The sequence below is a fragment of the Anguilla anguilla genome, chromosome 11, assembly GCF_013347855.1.
Source record: "Anguilla anguilla isolate fAngAng1 chromosome 11, fAngAng1.pri, whole genome shotgun sequence".
Lineage (NCBI taxonomy): Eukaryota > Metazoa > Chordata > Actinopteri > Anguilliformes > Anguillidae > Anguilla > Anguilla anguilla.
In genome coordinates this window covers 5,950,090-5,966,530 of record NC_049211.1, presented here as the reverse complement: position 1 = coordinate 5,966,530, position 16,441 = coordinate 5,950,090, and the positions used below count along the sequence as shown (strand labels likewise).

Sequence of the window (16,441 nt, the reverse complement as noted above, 5' to 3'; positions counted from 1 at the left end):
GTCATTTTTTAATCGTGTGCTTTCTTGATGCTGCCGAACCAGGTGTTGTTCTGTGACCATGTTTGTTGTCTTTATTTGTTAGGGAATTCATCTCTTGTCTCATCTACCGGTTTGTAAGGCCAGACATAAAATAGTGTGTAGAAAAAGTATTTTCTGTGTAGGTTAGATGTGTTTTCAGCTATTTTTCAGAGCCATTATGGTTTTCTTTATTGGCATTCACTGCTAATGACAGGGCGTGACCTTTCCATCTATGTGAAACAATGCAGGCAGTTAAAAAAAGACTTCATCCAAATCTTACTAACAGTATATTTTTAGTATATTTTACACATCCTATCCTATGGGAAGAGGTCAAAACAGAGTAAATTTGCACTTATACACAAAAGTCTAATAAGTCTCCTTCAATGGAAACAATATTCTGGCAACTATATCAAGGATTATGTATAAAACCTTTTTTTTTTTTTTTTTAACTGCATGTAGTAACGCCAGAATGGTTTAGTTTTGTGGCTGTACCATGAACTTAAAATATACAAGCAGAAAAAAACTAAAGCACGTGCAAACACTTCTCTCCAAGGGCATCAAAGTTAACGAAGGAATGAGTTAACATGAGAAAATACTGTATTCGGGATTAAAAAGTGTATGACTATGATTATATAACTAGACAAATCTGATACGACCATTTGAGCAAAAAGGTTGCATGTGATGTTCCTTCCTTTCATTAATGGCATGTGCACTAAAATTTTACATCTGCTAATTATGAAAAGTTTTATGAATGAAATACAGTATCCAGAAACTGAAGCACACGGAAAACCCTTCTAAATAGAAAACATGGCGACTAATCATTTAACAAATATGTGGAAGTGTGTGTAAACCAATTTATTATACAAACATCTTAAAATGACCTCATAGAGGCACAATTAAATACACTCAAAACAATGAAATGAGATGGCTCCAAAGACAACATATAAGATTGATTTTTTTTTTGTTTGTTTGTTTGTTTGTTTTGGTATTTCTTTTTCTTTTTTTATTTGTGTATCAAAATTATAAGTGCCTTCAACATTACCACGAGAGAGAGAGAGAGCAGTCAGTCTGCAGTCGTACAAATATTTACACCACAAAACTGAGAAACATGGTTTTGCTTTCAGCTTCGGCTTTGCACCTGGTTCTGCCTTTTTTTAGACTGCTTTTGTTTTGTCTGACAAAACAATGACCCTGAAAAAAAAAAAAAAAAAACAATAATAAAAAATAAAAATGAACACAGATAATGGATGCGACTATGTACAAATGAGGTTCAGGGAGACACCAGTAGAGAAGAGAGTCCATACATCCATTCTCACGGCTCAGCTTCAGAGTTCCAATCCCGACATTCCGGACTCCGCCATTTTCCTTTTGCGTTTGCAATTGAAGGAAGTGGAGTATCCCTCCTTTTCAAGCACGGGTACATCCGCAGCCCAACACCCCCACCCCCCAACTTCTGGGGCATGTTCAACATTAATTTCAGATGCATGTTTTTAAAAATCCAAAAACATACAGGCATGAGGGACAGGCAACATTGTGGGGAGGGAAAACACTGACCAGTTTGCAGAACAGTATCCGTGAAATTTATAGCCTATAACCATTACAGACTGGCTTTACAGCAAATTCCTCAAAAACACAGAGAGAATGGACACAGACATGGGAAGAAAGGACAGAAATTTAACCGTAAAAACAAGGCAAAGTAAAACAAAAAACAAAAAACAAAAGAAAACAGAATCAATTACGAATGAGTGACAAATACAAAGTCAAGTATGAAAATAAGATCTGATTTTTGTCAATTCCATTTAAGTTTCTGGTCGGTTTATTTATTTATTTATTTACTTATTTATTCCCGCTGAAAAGACAAATTTGGCACATTTTTTCTTAAAAACAAAAACAAAACACTTTTTGAACGACACTGCCGGGAGGCCCCCGGGTGTCCCTGTCCTGGTCTGTTTCCACAGCTGACGACGACGACGACGGCCGCGAGGTTCGCCTTTTTCACAAAGTCGTCCCACCCGGACTCCCAGCATTCTGTCCGAGTCTTTAAATATTTATAGTATTTACACAGTCCTGCGTACTCCCCCCCCCCCCCCCCCCTCGAACCCTCAGCCAAAAAAAGAAGAAAAAAGGAGAAGGAAGCAAAAAAAAAAAAAAGTATGTATATCGTCCCCCGTTGAGGCATATAGTGTAAACTGTACAACTCCGAACACCCCCACGCGTGTCCCAGGGGCGGGAACAGAGTGGAACCGGAGAGCGGTCTTTAGTAAAGTAGTAGATTAATAGTCGAATGGTCGTTAAGCAGTAGTAAGAGTAAAGACTGGTTAGGCTGCCATGATTCGCCGCAATTTTCTTACCTAGATTCACAAAAAAAAAGAGTTTTGTTTGCTTTTTCCAGAGCAGTTTTTTTTTTTTTAAATACAAGCAAAGCGTGTCAATCCATCCTGTCGTATTATGCATCTTTTTTTTTTTATTTTATTTAATCTGTACAAGGTCCAAGTTTTTATGAAAAAGGTATTTTCCTCCAACATAGTGCAATGACTGATCCGATCCATTTTCTAGTTTTTTTTTTTTTGTTAAAAAATAATAAATCACAATCATCATTTGAATTAAAAAAACAAACAAAAAAAAAATCCACCTGTTGACTGTTCTCGCCCCCCCCCCCTCCACGTTTGCTGTTCCAACAAATCCACCCCCGACTGCCTCGCCAACAACCTTAAAAACAGGAATGTGCAAAAAGCACTCCCAAGCGCGGAGGACCAGAGCAGGAAAACGCGGCCCGCAGGATCGACTGTGAATTGAATTCCACCTTTTTTTCCGGTGCGCTCTCGGCGAAAGCCAGAGGTGAAACGCAGACCAGGAAGTGCAGGCGGAAGGCGGCGGCGGCGGCAGAGTAGGAGGAGGAGGGACATCATCGAGAATGTTAAAAACAGAGAGCCCAGCCAGAACGGTGAGCCAGGATTCCCCTTTCTTCTTTCTTTATTTTATTTTATTTTATCTTTTTTTGCGACTGCTGGAGTGCGGAGGTCAGGGTGGGGGTGGGGTCTGCGGTCCAGCAGGTTGTAAACAGCCTCACACCGAGGCGATGACGATCATGAGGTGGGGCGAGATGCTGGAGATGCTGTTCAGGAGGTCGGGGGCGAGCCGGGACAGGTGGCTCTCCGAAAACTCGCAAGGCGGGAAAATCTGTAAAACGTAGGCCGGCTTGGGGGAACAGAGAAGGAAAAAAATAATTAACAATTAACGTACGTACACAGTAGCAACGGCTCGTTAAATCCCAAGATTCAATTCAACTTGTTTTGCGTAGGGCTTTTTTACAGAGGTGTCACAAAGATTCTTTTCAGAGTAACAGAAGGAAAACTGGGTAGAAACCAAGCCTGAACACCCCCCCCCCCCCCCCCCAAAAAAAAAAAAAAGCAAGAGAAGCAGAAACTCCCCAGTGGGGAGAAAAACACTCAAATAATGGCACAAAAAAGTGACTTTGCAAATTAACGTGTTCTCACTTTTACATGCATTCCCATCACCTGCCACATTACCCGTTCACGTTTGTGTCTTTACACTCTTGTGGAATGCATTCTCACCGAGTCCGTCTAGGACAGGGACACTCAAATCTAGCCCACAAGGCCAGAAGCACAGCTGGCTTTCTTTTCCCACCTGATAGGTAACTGATTTACTAATGCTGCTAACTGGCCAGAAATTGAGCTCACCTGGAGTGCCAGGTTTAAATCAGTCCTGATTAGAGGGGAAGAATGAGAACCAGAAGCACTACTGTCCCCCGAGGGCCAGATTTGAATATTCCCGCTCTAGATGCAGGAACCCAGGCATACACGCACACCACACACGCGCGCACGCACGCACGCGCACACACACACACACACACACAAACACACACGCACATGCACACACACACGCACACTCGCACACTCTCGCTCACACACACACACACACTCTCGCTCACACCCTCTCGCTCACACATACACACACACACACCTGATTGGAGCCGGGGTTGGGCACGTTGATGATGCCAGCTGCCTGCTTGGCCTGCAGGTAGGTGATGAACCCTCCCTTCAGGGCGTGAGTCTGGTTCAGAACGTCCTCCTGGTCGCGGCCACAGGGAAGCGCCAGCAGGAGGCAGTAATCACTCTCCACCTGGAGAACACACAGGCCACACCGTTTACCTTCTCTGGTTTCCGTGGAGACAGACAACCGTCGTCTCAATATGTCCTCGATAAACAAAAGTAATATATCGTCTAAAAATACCATTGCATAGCTTAAGGAACACATCTGAATGGTTACCATGGCACTATTGCCGGGTAGTTCTACAAATTGTTCCCAATTTGTTGGAACATTTCCATGGAACGGACAAGCACTGACTGATGTTAACTCTGTGAAATTCTAGTAGTCAATGTGCTCGGTGGTCATTTGGCATATCGACTTTGCAGCAACTTGACAGACTTTTATGCTAATGTTCAATTAATGCACCTACACAGTTTGTGCGTGAGTGAGTGAGTCAGTGAGAGAGAGAGAGAGAGAGAGAGAGAGGGAATGTGAGTGTCAGTGTGTGTGTGTGTGAAACAGAGAGTGCAGGTGTGCATGCGCGTGTGTGTGGGTGCGCGTGTGACTAAGTGTATGTGTGTGTGTGTGTGTGTGTGAGAATGTGTGTGATATAGAGTGCAGGTGTGTGTGCGTGCGTGTGTGTGTGTGATATAGAGTGCAGGTGTGTGTGCGCGCGTGCGTGTGTGTGATATAGAGTGCAGGTGTGTGTGCGTGCGTGCATGCGTGTGTGCGAGCATGCTCGCTCACCGTGATTCTGCGCGCCACGCTCTCCAGCTGCGACCCCTCCAGCCTCATCCTCTGGGCGATGCGCAGAAGGGGGCCCCCCTCTGGCGGGGGCAGGGAGCGGTGCGCCAGGACGTTATTGCCCGAGACGAAGTGCAGCTGAACGGCAGCCGTGTCGTTTTTCAGCGCCAGGAGCCCCTGCCACACGATGGGGTACTTCTGCTCGGGGGGGGGGGGGGGGCAGGGGGGGTACAGGGGCAAGACACAGGTCACCCAAATGCAAGGCATCACGGCAGCAAGCACTGGCTAAACACTCCTTGTATGGGTTGCGACGGACCAATAAAAAAAAGGAGTGGAACAATCAGCCAAACATGCAGTTTGCACTCAAGAAAAAAAAAAAAAAACAATCACTTAGAATTTACGCTTTTAATTTGTAAATGAAAGCCAGAATAGAATACGATACAATGGCAGCTTTTCCCATGGAGTGCTGGCAGAGGGAGTTTCCCAGCTCTCCCTAAGGATAGGCTCTGGCAGGCTGGGCGTTGGGCCCTGCGTGCGCATTTCAGCAACAATAAGAGCATGAATTACAAATGACCGGACTGCTTCGGTGCTACTAATTTTTCTGGGAGATTACAGAGGACACAAAACGGTGATACTGGCAAAAGCAGCGACACGGGCGATGTTCTTAGCGTGCGCCACAAAACGCCGCTGCGTGTCATTTCCATCCTCGCCCTCGTTCGCACGGCACCTGGGGACTCTCGAGCGCTTCTAACGTCGGGATTCCGAGCGCTTGCTCACCGTTAGGAGCTGCACCATGTCGGACCGGTGGCCCGTGTGCTCCAGCTTGCCGTCGGGCCGCATCTGGGAGGAGCCGGAGGACGACGACGACGACGACAGCGGCGGCAGAGGCGCGGACAGGAAGGACTGCGAGCCCTTCTGCATGGGAGGAGCCAGGTCCAGCTTGTGGGTGACCTGGTGACCGGAGGCAATGGAAGAGACGTAGGAAGGCGAGACGGTCTCCCCCAGGACCCGGGGGGCGTGGGGCAGCTTTATGGTCGCCGTGCGACGGAGGTGCAAGCTCTCGGTTTTGGGTTCGGGCCCCGGCCCCACGGCACCCGAAGACGACACCTGGGGCGTTTTGCTCCGGTGGGCGTGGTCACGGTCGCGATCGCGGTCACGGTCACCCTCCTGAAGACCCTGAGTACACAACGGGGACACAACGTTTCATACAGCGGTGAGAAACACCACAGACAAGGAACAGAACGAGAAAAAAATAACACTAAATACAAAAGAATTATGACGCAAACTTAACATTTCACAAAGGCAATCACTAGCCAAGGCAGTAATAGTTTCAGCATAAATAGTAAAAAGAGTGATAAATTTTTACAGGCATTTAGCAGATGCTCTTATCCAGAGCGACTTACATCGTATCCAGTTATACAGTTGGATATATACTGGAGCAATGCAGGTTAAGTACCCTGCTCAAGGGTACAACGGCAGTGTCCTACCGGGGAACTAAACCCGCGACCTTTAGGTTACAAGACTAACTCCTTAGCCACTATACTACACTGCCGCCATAAAGCCATGTTCATCCTGAACTCATATTAATCGTGTTCAAACTCTAAATCTGCCACATTACAGGCGGTATCCTCTCACCTGGGAAGGGGTGATGCTGCGGGGCGCGAGGTTCATCCCCAGAGAGGAGGGACCGGAAAACTGGGAGTGGAAGCCCCGCATGTCTCTGTACACGCCTGGATATTCCGGGAAGGAGCTCCCAGCTCCCGGGTGCATGAGCTGAACCCCCTGGGGGGGCACCATGACAGGTACAGTGGGATGGACTCCCATGATCCTGCTCTCTGCGTGCGACGAGGGCGGCATCTTCACCTCCAGCGGCTTCGGCGCGTCCTTCCCCGACTGCGTCACGCCCTTCCCAACCGGGGGCGTTTTGGAAGAAGAGGAAGACGAGGAAGAAGAGGAGATGCTGGTGGAGGAGGACGAAGAGGACTGGGCGGCCTCCGGGGTGCGCGCCTGGCGCGACTCGGGGTTGGGGTGCTCCCCGAGCTGGTGGTGCATCAGGATGCGCACGTCGCGGGACGGCAGGCCGTACTGCTCCAGGCGCAGGCCGCCGTGGGACAGGCCGCGGTAGTCCGTCGGCATCACCATCACGTCCGGCTGCAGCTGCGGCACGGAGGGCCGCCGCAGGCTCTGGAAGTGTCGGACGTCGTCCTCGCCCGCCCCGCCACCGCCGCCGCCGCCGCCCCCGGCGGAGCCCGCGTGCGACTGCAGGACCATGTCCCGCATGCCGGCCGGCTGGGGCGTGCTCGAGCGCTGCTGGTGCCCGGACCGGGGCGAGGCCAGGGACTCCGGGTGCATTCCGTAGCCCATCCCGGAGAGCGGGGGCGTGTTCATCCGCACCTCGCCCTGGGAGAGGTGGCTCATGGGAACGGACTGGGTGACGCTGTGTGGGGGCATGATCACGGACTGCTCCTGGTGGTGCACGCCGGAGACGAACTGAGACATGGCGGGCATGCCGGGGCCCAGGACCACAGAGGTGCCGATGGGGGAGACGGAGCTGCTCGGGGGGCACACTTTCGAGAAAGGGGAGGGCGAGTGGCCCGACGTTCGAGGGGAGTGGGGCTCTTGCTTCAGGTGTGGCACTGCTCTTTCGGTTGGGGTGCTGGGACTGGAACCCATGTGGTTACCCGCCAAAGAAGGGTGGTGAGGGCTCATGACAGGGCTCAGGTTAGTGGTCTGGGGCGGCTTACCCGAATCAACCTTCAAAGGCAGACCATCAGACCCGGTCCCCTTCTTTGCATGCTGCTGCTGCTGCTGCATCATGCTCTGATTGTACATAAGAACTTGAGGGCTTCCCACAGATTGCTGGAGCATTTTCACAGCTCCCCCTTGTGGCCCAGAATGGTACGGCGAATCTGATTTATCTGAGCCAGGACTCTCCTGCTTGATGGATGAAATAACAGGCTGTGTATTGTAAGCTTGGCCAGCTAAGACTCCCCCGGTGTGGCCATAACCAGTTGGCGTTTGGGAACCCTTAGGGGTGGGAGGCTGGGATGGGGTGAGCGGCTCCTGCTTGATCTGCGATTTGGACACGGACTGCTGGAACTCGATGTCAACCGCGCTGGCTGGTGGGATCTGGCTTATTTTGGCGCTGATTCGCTGGGGTCCCTCCGTCTTCTGGCCCGAGTAGCTCAGCAGCACGACCCCCTCCGAAGTGTTGACCCTGAGCCCCGGGCTGGAGCCCGTGCCCGTGTACGTCGTGCTCTCCACCATGGGCCGCCCGCCGCTGCTCCCCTCCTCCGCCACCACAAGCCCATGGTAGCGGTTGTTCTCGTTCACGCTGGACCGGTACTTCTGCTTGGGCAACGACATGCGGTTGCCCAGAGTGATGTGCGGCGTCTCCTCCGAGTCGAAGGGCATGTGGATGCGGCTGATGACGGAGGTGGCCGTGGAGGAGATGACCGAATTCACCATCTTCTCCCCGAAGGGCTGCTGGGTCTCAGGGGGTGGCGGCGGAGGCGGCTGCTGCAGCGTGGGGAGAGGCGTCACGGGTGAGGGTCGGTCCTCGGGAGGGGAAGGCTTCGCCGTCAGAAAATCGGACGAGTTTTCCGTCTCCGACATGCGCGAATCTCCAAGGGACGTCGTGGTTGTGAGCAGCGCTTTGGGAGCGGAGTTGCCGCACGAAGCAGACACGTATTTGGGCTCCATGAGGATTTTGCGCAGAGTGCTGGAGCTGGGGTCGATGTCTGAGGCCTTGGTGTCAGGAGGCAAAGGGGGGTTCCCCGACGGGGCCGCCACCAGAGCTGCCGCCGCCGTGGGCAGAGGGGGGGCGGCGGCCACCGTCGCCTGAGTCGGCGGGGTTGACAGGACTCCCGCCTCTTCGGATCTGTTCAGCCAATCGGGCGGAGAGACCGGCAGTTTGGCGGGACGGGAGGCCGAGAAATTCAGCCGAGTTGGCGACGGAGTGAGGGCAGGGGCCACAGGCTCAGCCGGCGGCTGCTGCAGCTTGAAATGAGGGGGGCTCTTGCTGTTCGAGTGAAAAGCAGACTCCTGGGGTTCAGGCTGCTCCGCCGCCGGCTGCTCTGCTTCTTTTGGCGTATCTACAGCCACCGACGTTGCGTGTCCCACCTCCTGCTTGCAGGAGGCAGCAGTCGTGACCACAGCCGTTGCGGCTGAGGTGGCCCCTGCTTTAGGGTTTACAGTCTGAGTGTCTTCAGGGATAGAGTCTGGCAGCTTAACTGCGGCGGGCTCAGGTTCTGTAATGCTATCCTCCACAGGGTCCCCCTTTCTGGTAGCAGGAGCCTTACGACTCCTGGACTTCTTCGGAGCTTTGGGTCTAACTTTGCTCCCCCCCTTCCTCGATGTTTCTGGGGCAGGCAACTCACCTGGGACAGGTTTTTCTGCAGCGGCTGGCTCTGCATTCTTGGAATCTGCTATCAGACCTCCCACTTCTGGTTCTGCATCCATTATATTTCTAATGGCAAAGTCGGTTTCCGGTTCCATGGCCTCAGTGGCAGGGGGCAACACCAGCGGCTCGGAGGTAGGGATGAGTGTAGAGTAAGTAGGGGGAGCTGTGAAACCATCTGCATCGCCCGAGATGTCCTCTGCAGTGATCGAGTCGATAGCAGCAGCAAGTTCAGTCTCACTGGCGGGGTTAGCGGGCTTTTCCTCCTCGATCTCAGCCTCTGGCTCTTCGACAACTGGCAGCAGTAGGGCTGGCGGCTCTGCAGGAGGTTCCTTGTAGGGTGGCAGGGTGGGTACTTCTGTCATCTTGGCAATGTTTTCCACTGCCTGTTCGAGTTCCATCTGACGGGCCAGTAAGGCAGCAGCTGGGTCCATTGGGGGTTCAGGATCAGACAGCACCTCCTCTTTCTCCTCAGGGCTGGGCGCCTCTTTGAGGAAACAAGGTGCCATTGCTTCCTCCTTGACTGACACCCCAGGTTTAGGCTTTTTTGGAGAGGCCTCAAAAGACTCAGGCTCATCTTCCCCCGAGCGCAAAACACCCTTCACGTCATCAACACTCAGACGAATCTCTAGGTTCTTCAGGCTTAACGACTTGTCTTCCGTCACCATCTTGGTGTTGCGAGTCAACCTTGCTGCCTTTGCCTTCCCGCTCTTCTCTGACGGCTGCCGCTTTTCCACAAGTAGGGGCTCAGATTTTTCAGCAGTCTTCTCCTCAATGGATTTCCTGTCAACCAGATCTGTTGTTTCTTTCTCTTTCTCCGCTCTCGGTACCGTCGCTTGCTGCTGCTTGGCATCATCCTCTGTAGGCTTCGCAACCTGTTCTTCCAAGGTCTCATCTTTCAACTTGGTCGGAGATTCCAGAGAACCTGCAACGTCACTCCCAGGGTGCTCCGACTGTGGAACTGCGCATTCAGGCGTTTTGTCCGTTTTGCCTGCTTTCCTGCCCTGTCCGAGCCCTCCAGGTGGCGACCCTTGATTCTGTTGCACTTTCTGCGTGCGGGGTGAACGCCACCCCTCCGCCACCTTGGTGCACTCTCCGCTGCTTCCCAGCTCTTTGCTCTCGGCCTCTTCCCCCTCGGCCACTTTCGGTGGATCGCCCTTCACCCTCGTCTTCGGAGGGCGGCCTCGTCTAGGGGTGGTAGGGGCAGTCAGAGTTTCCTGCTGGGGCGGCTGCTGCTGCTGCTGTTGCACCTGCTCTTTATCGGCACCCCGCTTTCGAGTGGAACGGGGGGCCTCCGTCACCTCCTTCCCAGGCTGCTGAGGGGCCTCGTCCTCAACCGGAGTGGCGTACACGGAACGGACATTCCGGCGCGTCCGAGTCCTGCCGACGAGCAGACTAGGCTCGTAGTTCGGCTCGGTGTCAGGGGCATGGATAGGAGACTTTGACGTGGTCTTAGCGTCCGAGCTAACTTTAGACACGTCTCCGCGTGGGGACGACGCCCGCTTCAGCTTCTCCCTGTCGATACGCTCGCTCTTACGAGTGGCTGGCTTCTCGGCACCAGCTGCCTGAGCCGGTGGAGGTGGTGGCGGTGCCGGGGGTGGCTTGGCCCTTTTGGTCTTCCCCAGTTTGCGGGCTGGTACCACAGGCTCCGCTTCGGCGTCGTCAGAGACTTGAGCCAGTCCCTCCTGAGGTTCTTCTAGTTTCTGGGGCATCACACCATCCAGGGGTTCAGATTTGTCAGGCGTAATCTCCTCTTCTTTCACCGTCTCTGTATTTTCGACAGGCTTGGGGGACGTAGAAGAGGGGAATTCTGGGGCACCAGGCTCTGGCTCCAAACTGCTCAGTGTGGCCCCTGGAGTGGGAGGCTTGACATCAAAGTATGCAGAGCTCTCTGCTGTCAGTGTGTTTTCTGTTGGGAGTTTAGGTTCACACAGCTCTTCCTTTGGCTCCAATTTAATTTCTGTCTCTTGAGAAACGGGTTCTGGTGGTGTAACACTGATACTGGTGGGTGGCTGGATCTCTACCAGAGGAACCGATGTAGGTGGTGAGATTTCTGGAACAGCTTCCACCTTTTCTTCTTTCACCTGTGTGACGGAAGGCTCTTGGGGTGGAGTTTGGACAGTTGGCTTCTCCTGTGGTGGCGACATCTCTCGGGGAACCGGAAGAGATAGTGAAACTGGGAGAACTGAGACAGGGCTGATTGGTTTGATCTCTGCGTCGGGCATAGGCTCCTGTACTTTTATAATACTCTGCTGCTTCTGTTCTCCATCCTGTAGCTTCTCTTTCTCATTCACATCAACACTACTCTCTCTTTCTATCTCCCTTGGCCGCTGATCCCTCTCTTTCTGCTGCTGTAGCTCCAGGAAACGGCTGTGGAAGAGCACGATGGGTTCTTGAAGGACATCTCCCCCAGCTGTTCCAAGCTGTGCCTCGGTTGAGCACTGTCTCCCAGCTAGTCTCCCTGCACCCAGCTCAGGGTCCTGGTCCTTGCGTTCGAGGTGCTGCAAGCGCCTCGAATCCTGCTCAAAGATGGAGCTGTGCAGAAAGCGAGAGGCGAACAGCTCCTGTCGCTCCTGCTCCTCGTGTTTCGGCTCCTCCTTCTTATCGTCCAGCTTCCCCTCCGAGTCCGTGCGGATCTTCTTCTTCTTCATGTACCAGGACGGAATCGGCCGCGGGGCGGACTCCACTTTCTCCTTGTCCTTGCTGCTGCGAAAGCTCGCGAAGCGGGAGTCGCGATCCAGGAAGGACCAGTTGTCCTCTCTGGAGGAGGACAGCGACTTCGCTCGCTCGAGCAGAGCCTTCGTGTCCGGCGTTATGGTTTGGTCCAGTGCAAAAGAATAGAACTTGTTCCTCTCCAGGGAGCCCGATAGTTTAAGGTCTGACAGCCTCTCCTCACGCTCCCTAAGGAAGTAGGAGAGAGACGTCGAGGGCTTAGGCGAGTGATGTTTGTTCTCACCATCCTCGTCAGAGTCCGACTGTACCTCTCCGGGCTCCAGTTCACGCACCAGGCGCTTGCGGATGCCTTCCCGTTTCACAATACTGCTGGGGAAGCTCATATCTAGTCGAAGTGGATCCTGTTTCACTCTACTCTCCCACCGGTGTTGCAGTTCATCTTCACACCCGAGAGATGAAGCCTTGATCTTAGTCAGGTCCGAGTGTGAGCCCCGAACTCTGCTAAAGTTGTACTTCAGGAGGTCTAAGTGCGAGTATACCTTTTCCTCTGCTTTCGGAGAATTCTTAGGTTCTTTCACAGTGACAAGGTGGGGCGAGTCTGCACTGCTGTCTTCCTCGTGGTAGGAGAAGTGCCGCAGTCCCGGCACGGTGGCCATGTTCCTTTCGGCTTCCTCGTTCAGCTGCCGGGAACTCCGATAGTTACGTTCCCGTTTCGAACTCATCTCAAATTCGAAAGCCTCCAGTTTCTTGCGTTTACTGGGCGGAGAATCGTCCGTAACATCCTGAGGGGGCTTGCCCACTTCGTGCACTAAACTGCGGCGCTCAAAGTCCTCAGATTCACCACGTGGACTGTCAGGTTTATCCAACTTGTCAGGTTCCTGCAGCTGCTGGCGCAGCCGACGACTCTGCTCCATCTGTTTTCGGCAACTCTGGGAGTGGTCAATGTCCAGAGAGAGGCGGTCTTCACCCTCTCCAATGCCTTTTGTCTGCACTAAAGCCTGATCAGCAAGATCTAGAAAACTTTGCTGCTCCTGCTCCCTCATATCATCCTGATCGAGGCTGCCATCTTCAGAAAACATTCCAGTAAGACTTGGACGGCCTTGGGACTTTGACCCTAATACCCCAATCTTCCTGCCCGGAAAGTCCAAGGGGTCAGACGCCTCTTCTGTAGGCTCCCCTAAGCGTGCCTGCAGATCCAGACTAAGCCCCAAGCCTAGTCCAGCAGCAATGTTCTCTGGCTCAGGCCCTTCTGTGGGGCTGCACACAGTGACCAGCCTCTCTGGTTTAGCCTTGCGGTGCTCTCTCTTGGGCGCATCTTTCCTCAGGACCTTCCTGTCCCCTTCTACATCTTTGGGAATGGCACCATCAGCCAGCTTCTTCAGCCCAAGCCTTACTTCCTCTTCCTCTTGGCTGACCCTCTTCAGTCGCTCCATCTTCCCACCAGAATCTCCGAAACGCCTTTTTCGTGCCGCCAGTCGCTCAACATCCACAGATGAGCTACCACCATCAAAGCTGGGTTCAGTTTTGTGTTTCTTGGGCTTAGTCTTCCCTTCCTTGTCCACAACCTCCACCTGGCTGGCTAAACCTTTTTCCTTGAGAACTTTTCCCTGCTTCGGCAGTTCTCCCTTTTGAAGGTCCAGGCGGGAGGACAGCGCCCTCTGTTCAGCAGGTAAAGGTGGGGGTAGTGGTGGAGACCTAACACAGTCATTCTCCGCCTTCAGCCTTTGTTTCTCCATGACAGCCTGGTCCACCAGTTTCCCTTCCTTCTCCTTGACACGCGTAAGCTGAACGACACAGGGTGGTAAGTCCAGACGACCCTTGCCAGAAGCGTCCTTCTCTTTGGCTGGCAACTTGCTTCCTTTCATCCTTGGGCCTGCCTCGGGGCTGGCTTCCCGGTCCGGTTCGGGGTCTGTCTCCGACGACGGGATGCTGGGGGACGGCACCTTCAGCTTCCTCAGTTTCAGTTTCTCTCCTTTCTCCTTGTCGGGCTTCTCTTTGCGTCCCACGCGCTTGTCCTTCTCGCCCCCGCCGCCGCCCCTCTCCGCCTCGAATGGAGGCCGCTCCTTCTCCGGCTTCTCGCCCTTTCCGTAGCGCTCCGGCCGGGCCTTGTCCGGCTTCTCGTAGCGCGGCGGCGAGAGCGAGCTGCAGCTGCCGCTGCGCTCGGAGGAGCGGCTGTAGATGCGTCGCTCGGAGTCGCTGGGGAGGCGCTCGGAGGGGGAGGGGGACGCGGCGGGGCTGGCGGGGCGCCGGGGGTGGGAGGGGCTCTGGCTGCGCTCGATCGTACGTCTCCCGTGGTCTCGCTCCCGGTCGGTCTCGAAGCGCTCCCTCTCTCGCTCGCGTTCCCGCTGCAGGTAGCTGTACTTGCGGATGTCCTGCTCGTAGGGGTCGCGATAGTCCCGGTACTCCCGCGGGTCGTCATAGTAACGGGGGTCGTAGTAGTCGGCGCCGCCGCCGCCGCCGTAGGGGTCCCACTCCGCGTAGAACTCGCGGTTGCGGGCCGGGTACTTCCGACGAGGGTCTTCCGTGTAGGTGCCCGGGGTGCGGACGTTCTCGTAGTACGCCCGCTCAGCAGAGAACTCGTGGTACGGCGGCCTGCGCTCGTCTCTGCGAAGGAGAGAAACGGTGCGACGAGTTCAAAAACGAAAATCAACTAGCTTTCGAGACAGAACACTTCCAGGTAAATCAAAAGCATCGCTGGTAATGTTTTGTGCCGATGACTACGGTCCATCAAAATCTTACAAAAAATATATAAATAGTCTGGACTTGAAATACATTTTTAGTGCTTTGAACGACAAACGTGCATATAGCCCTATAACAGCCACTGTAAAGCTGGTCATGTAAGATGAATCTTCCAGGCATTTCACATTCCCCGCCCCTCCATGGCAAATTAGGGAAAGACTTGTATTCTGCTGTCTCTATCACCTGGCACAGACTTCACCCAGGTAATGTGTGTGTGTGTGTGTGTATATATATATATATATATATATATATACACACAAAGGAATATAATTCATAGAAACGACCTTCATCATTACAAGGAGAATGGTGATTCTTTTCTGCAGCCCAGTGCAAATTAAATTTATGTGATGTCTTATCTTATGAAAACAATTTGACAAAACTCTACCCCCTTCAGCTTGAGAAATTACGTAAAAAATGAAAGAGGCTCGATGTCAAACTAATCAGAATGAACTTGAATAGGCTGTGCGTCATCTACAATTACGGCTCCAGAGAAAGGCAGTAGCCACTTACACCACTCAAAATGTGTTTGAAAAAAGTACAAATATAAAATTACATTTAAATTTTTTTGGATTCCTTCAGTGGTGTAGGTCTGCAGGGGGATTACCAGGAGAGGGGAAGTTAAAGCCGACAGCATAACTACATTCATTCAAAAAACGGATTCAAACAAGTATTTATAAGGACATAGAAAGCCACAGATAAGGCTGCCAATGTAATTCCAGGCGTCTTCCCTACTTGGTCACTTTAGCATTTTTTTCCCCAATTTGATAGTTATGTGAGAAACAAACCTTCGTTCTGAGAGGATTTCATAGAAATCTCGGATGTCCTGCCCAGATGTCTGCATTGAGCGATAGAAAGCCATCTGACTCTCCTGATTGGCAAAGTCCACCTAGGAGCAAACGAAATGGCGCATGCATCACTGCAAACATTGTCTTTTGAGTGTGCGCAAGAATAAAGAAAATTTGAAATATATATACATTTTTTTTAGGAATCAAATGGCGCGAATCTGCTAGCAGCAACAGTTTCCGGAATATATACTTTGGCACCTAAGCCATTCTTAAGCAAATCAATGCCAGAGGCCCCGGTTGGCTCTCCTTCTTCAAAAGTGGGGTTCAAACACAGAACCCCCCCCCCCCTCCCCTAGGCGTACAGAGGAAACGCATTGATTTCATCCATTTTATTTCACCTTGATTTTATTGCCCCCGATTTTCCAGCCCTTGGTCTCCTTGACTGCAGCCTGCGCGTATTCAATGTTGTTGTACAGGATGAGGGCCATTCCTTTAAGTCTGTCAAACACAACCTGAGGGAGGGAGGGAGGGAGGGAGGGAGAGAGGGAAGGAGGGAGAGAGGGAGGGAGAGAGGGAGGGAAGGAGGGAAGGAGGGAGGGAGAGAGGGAGGGAAGGAGGGAGAGGGGGAGAGAGGGAGGGAAGGAGGATGGGTAAAGTACATAATAATTCAGCCGAAACAATGCTTGCCATTTTCCCACCACTGAAGTGTGCCTAGCGCTCTGCTTACCGACAGACTAGATGGTACCTATCACTGTATTAAGACTACTGTGTGTGTGTGTGTGTGTGTGAAAAAAACACATGGAAACAATAATAGTTTTACTCCATTTTTTTCCCCCTTCTGCATTGTATTAGGTTTTAGTTTCCTGGAAAAAGCAGCTTTAACACAGCCGTTTGGGGGCGACCAGTCTTTCCCACAAAAATGGAACAAACCGAGCGTGGGAGAAGAAAAGTAGCGTTTCATCGCACAGCCACGCAGTCACAAGCTTCTTATTCATTTACTTCTGGGTGTGCGGTTAAGATTTGGTCAGAGATT

At 52.3% G+C, this 16,441-nt stretch overlaps 1 protein-coding gene across 2 annotated transcripts in view; it reads right to left on the bottom strand.

The window, feature by feature from the left end:
- Positions 1 to 852: 852 nt before the first annotated feature.
- The window catches only part of spen (spen family transcriptional repressor), a 48,558-nt gene continuing 32,969 nt past the window's right edge, over positions 853 to 16,441 (bottom strand). The window contains exons 9-15 of one of the 2 annotated variants that reach the window (XM_035381192.1): positions 15,807 to 15,920; positions 15,409 to 15,509; positions 6,448 to 14,488; positions 5,590 to 5,988; positions 4,816 to 5,010; positions 4,003 to 4,161; positions 853 to 3,216 (exon numbers count right to left, since the gene is read on the bottom strand). In XM_035381192.1, coding sequence (XP_035237083.1) covers positions 3,085 to 3,216; positions 4,003 to 4,161; positions 4,816 to 5,010; positions 5,590 to 5,988; positions 6,448 to 14,488; positions 15,409 to 15,509; positions 15,807 to 15,920 — 9,141 coding nt within the window. In that variant the 3' untranslated portion in view covers positions 853 to 3,084. The remainder of the gene's footprint in view (positions 3,217 to 4,002; positions 4,162 to 4,815; positions 5,011 to 5,589; positions 5,989 to 6,447; positions 14,489 to 15,408; positions 15,510 to 15,806; positions 15,921 to 16,441) is intronic. The other variant, XM_035381193.1, reaches the window with a different exon arrangement.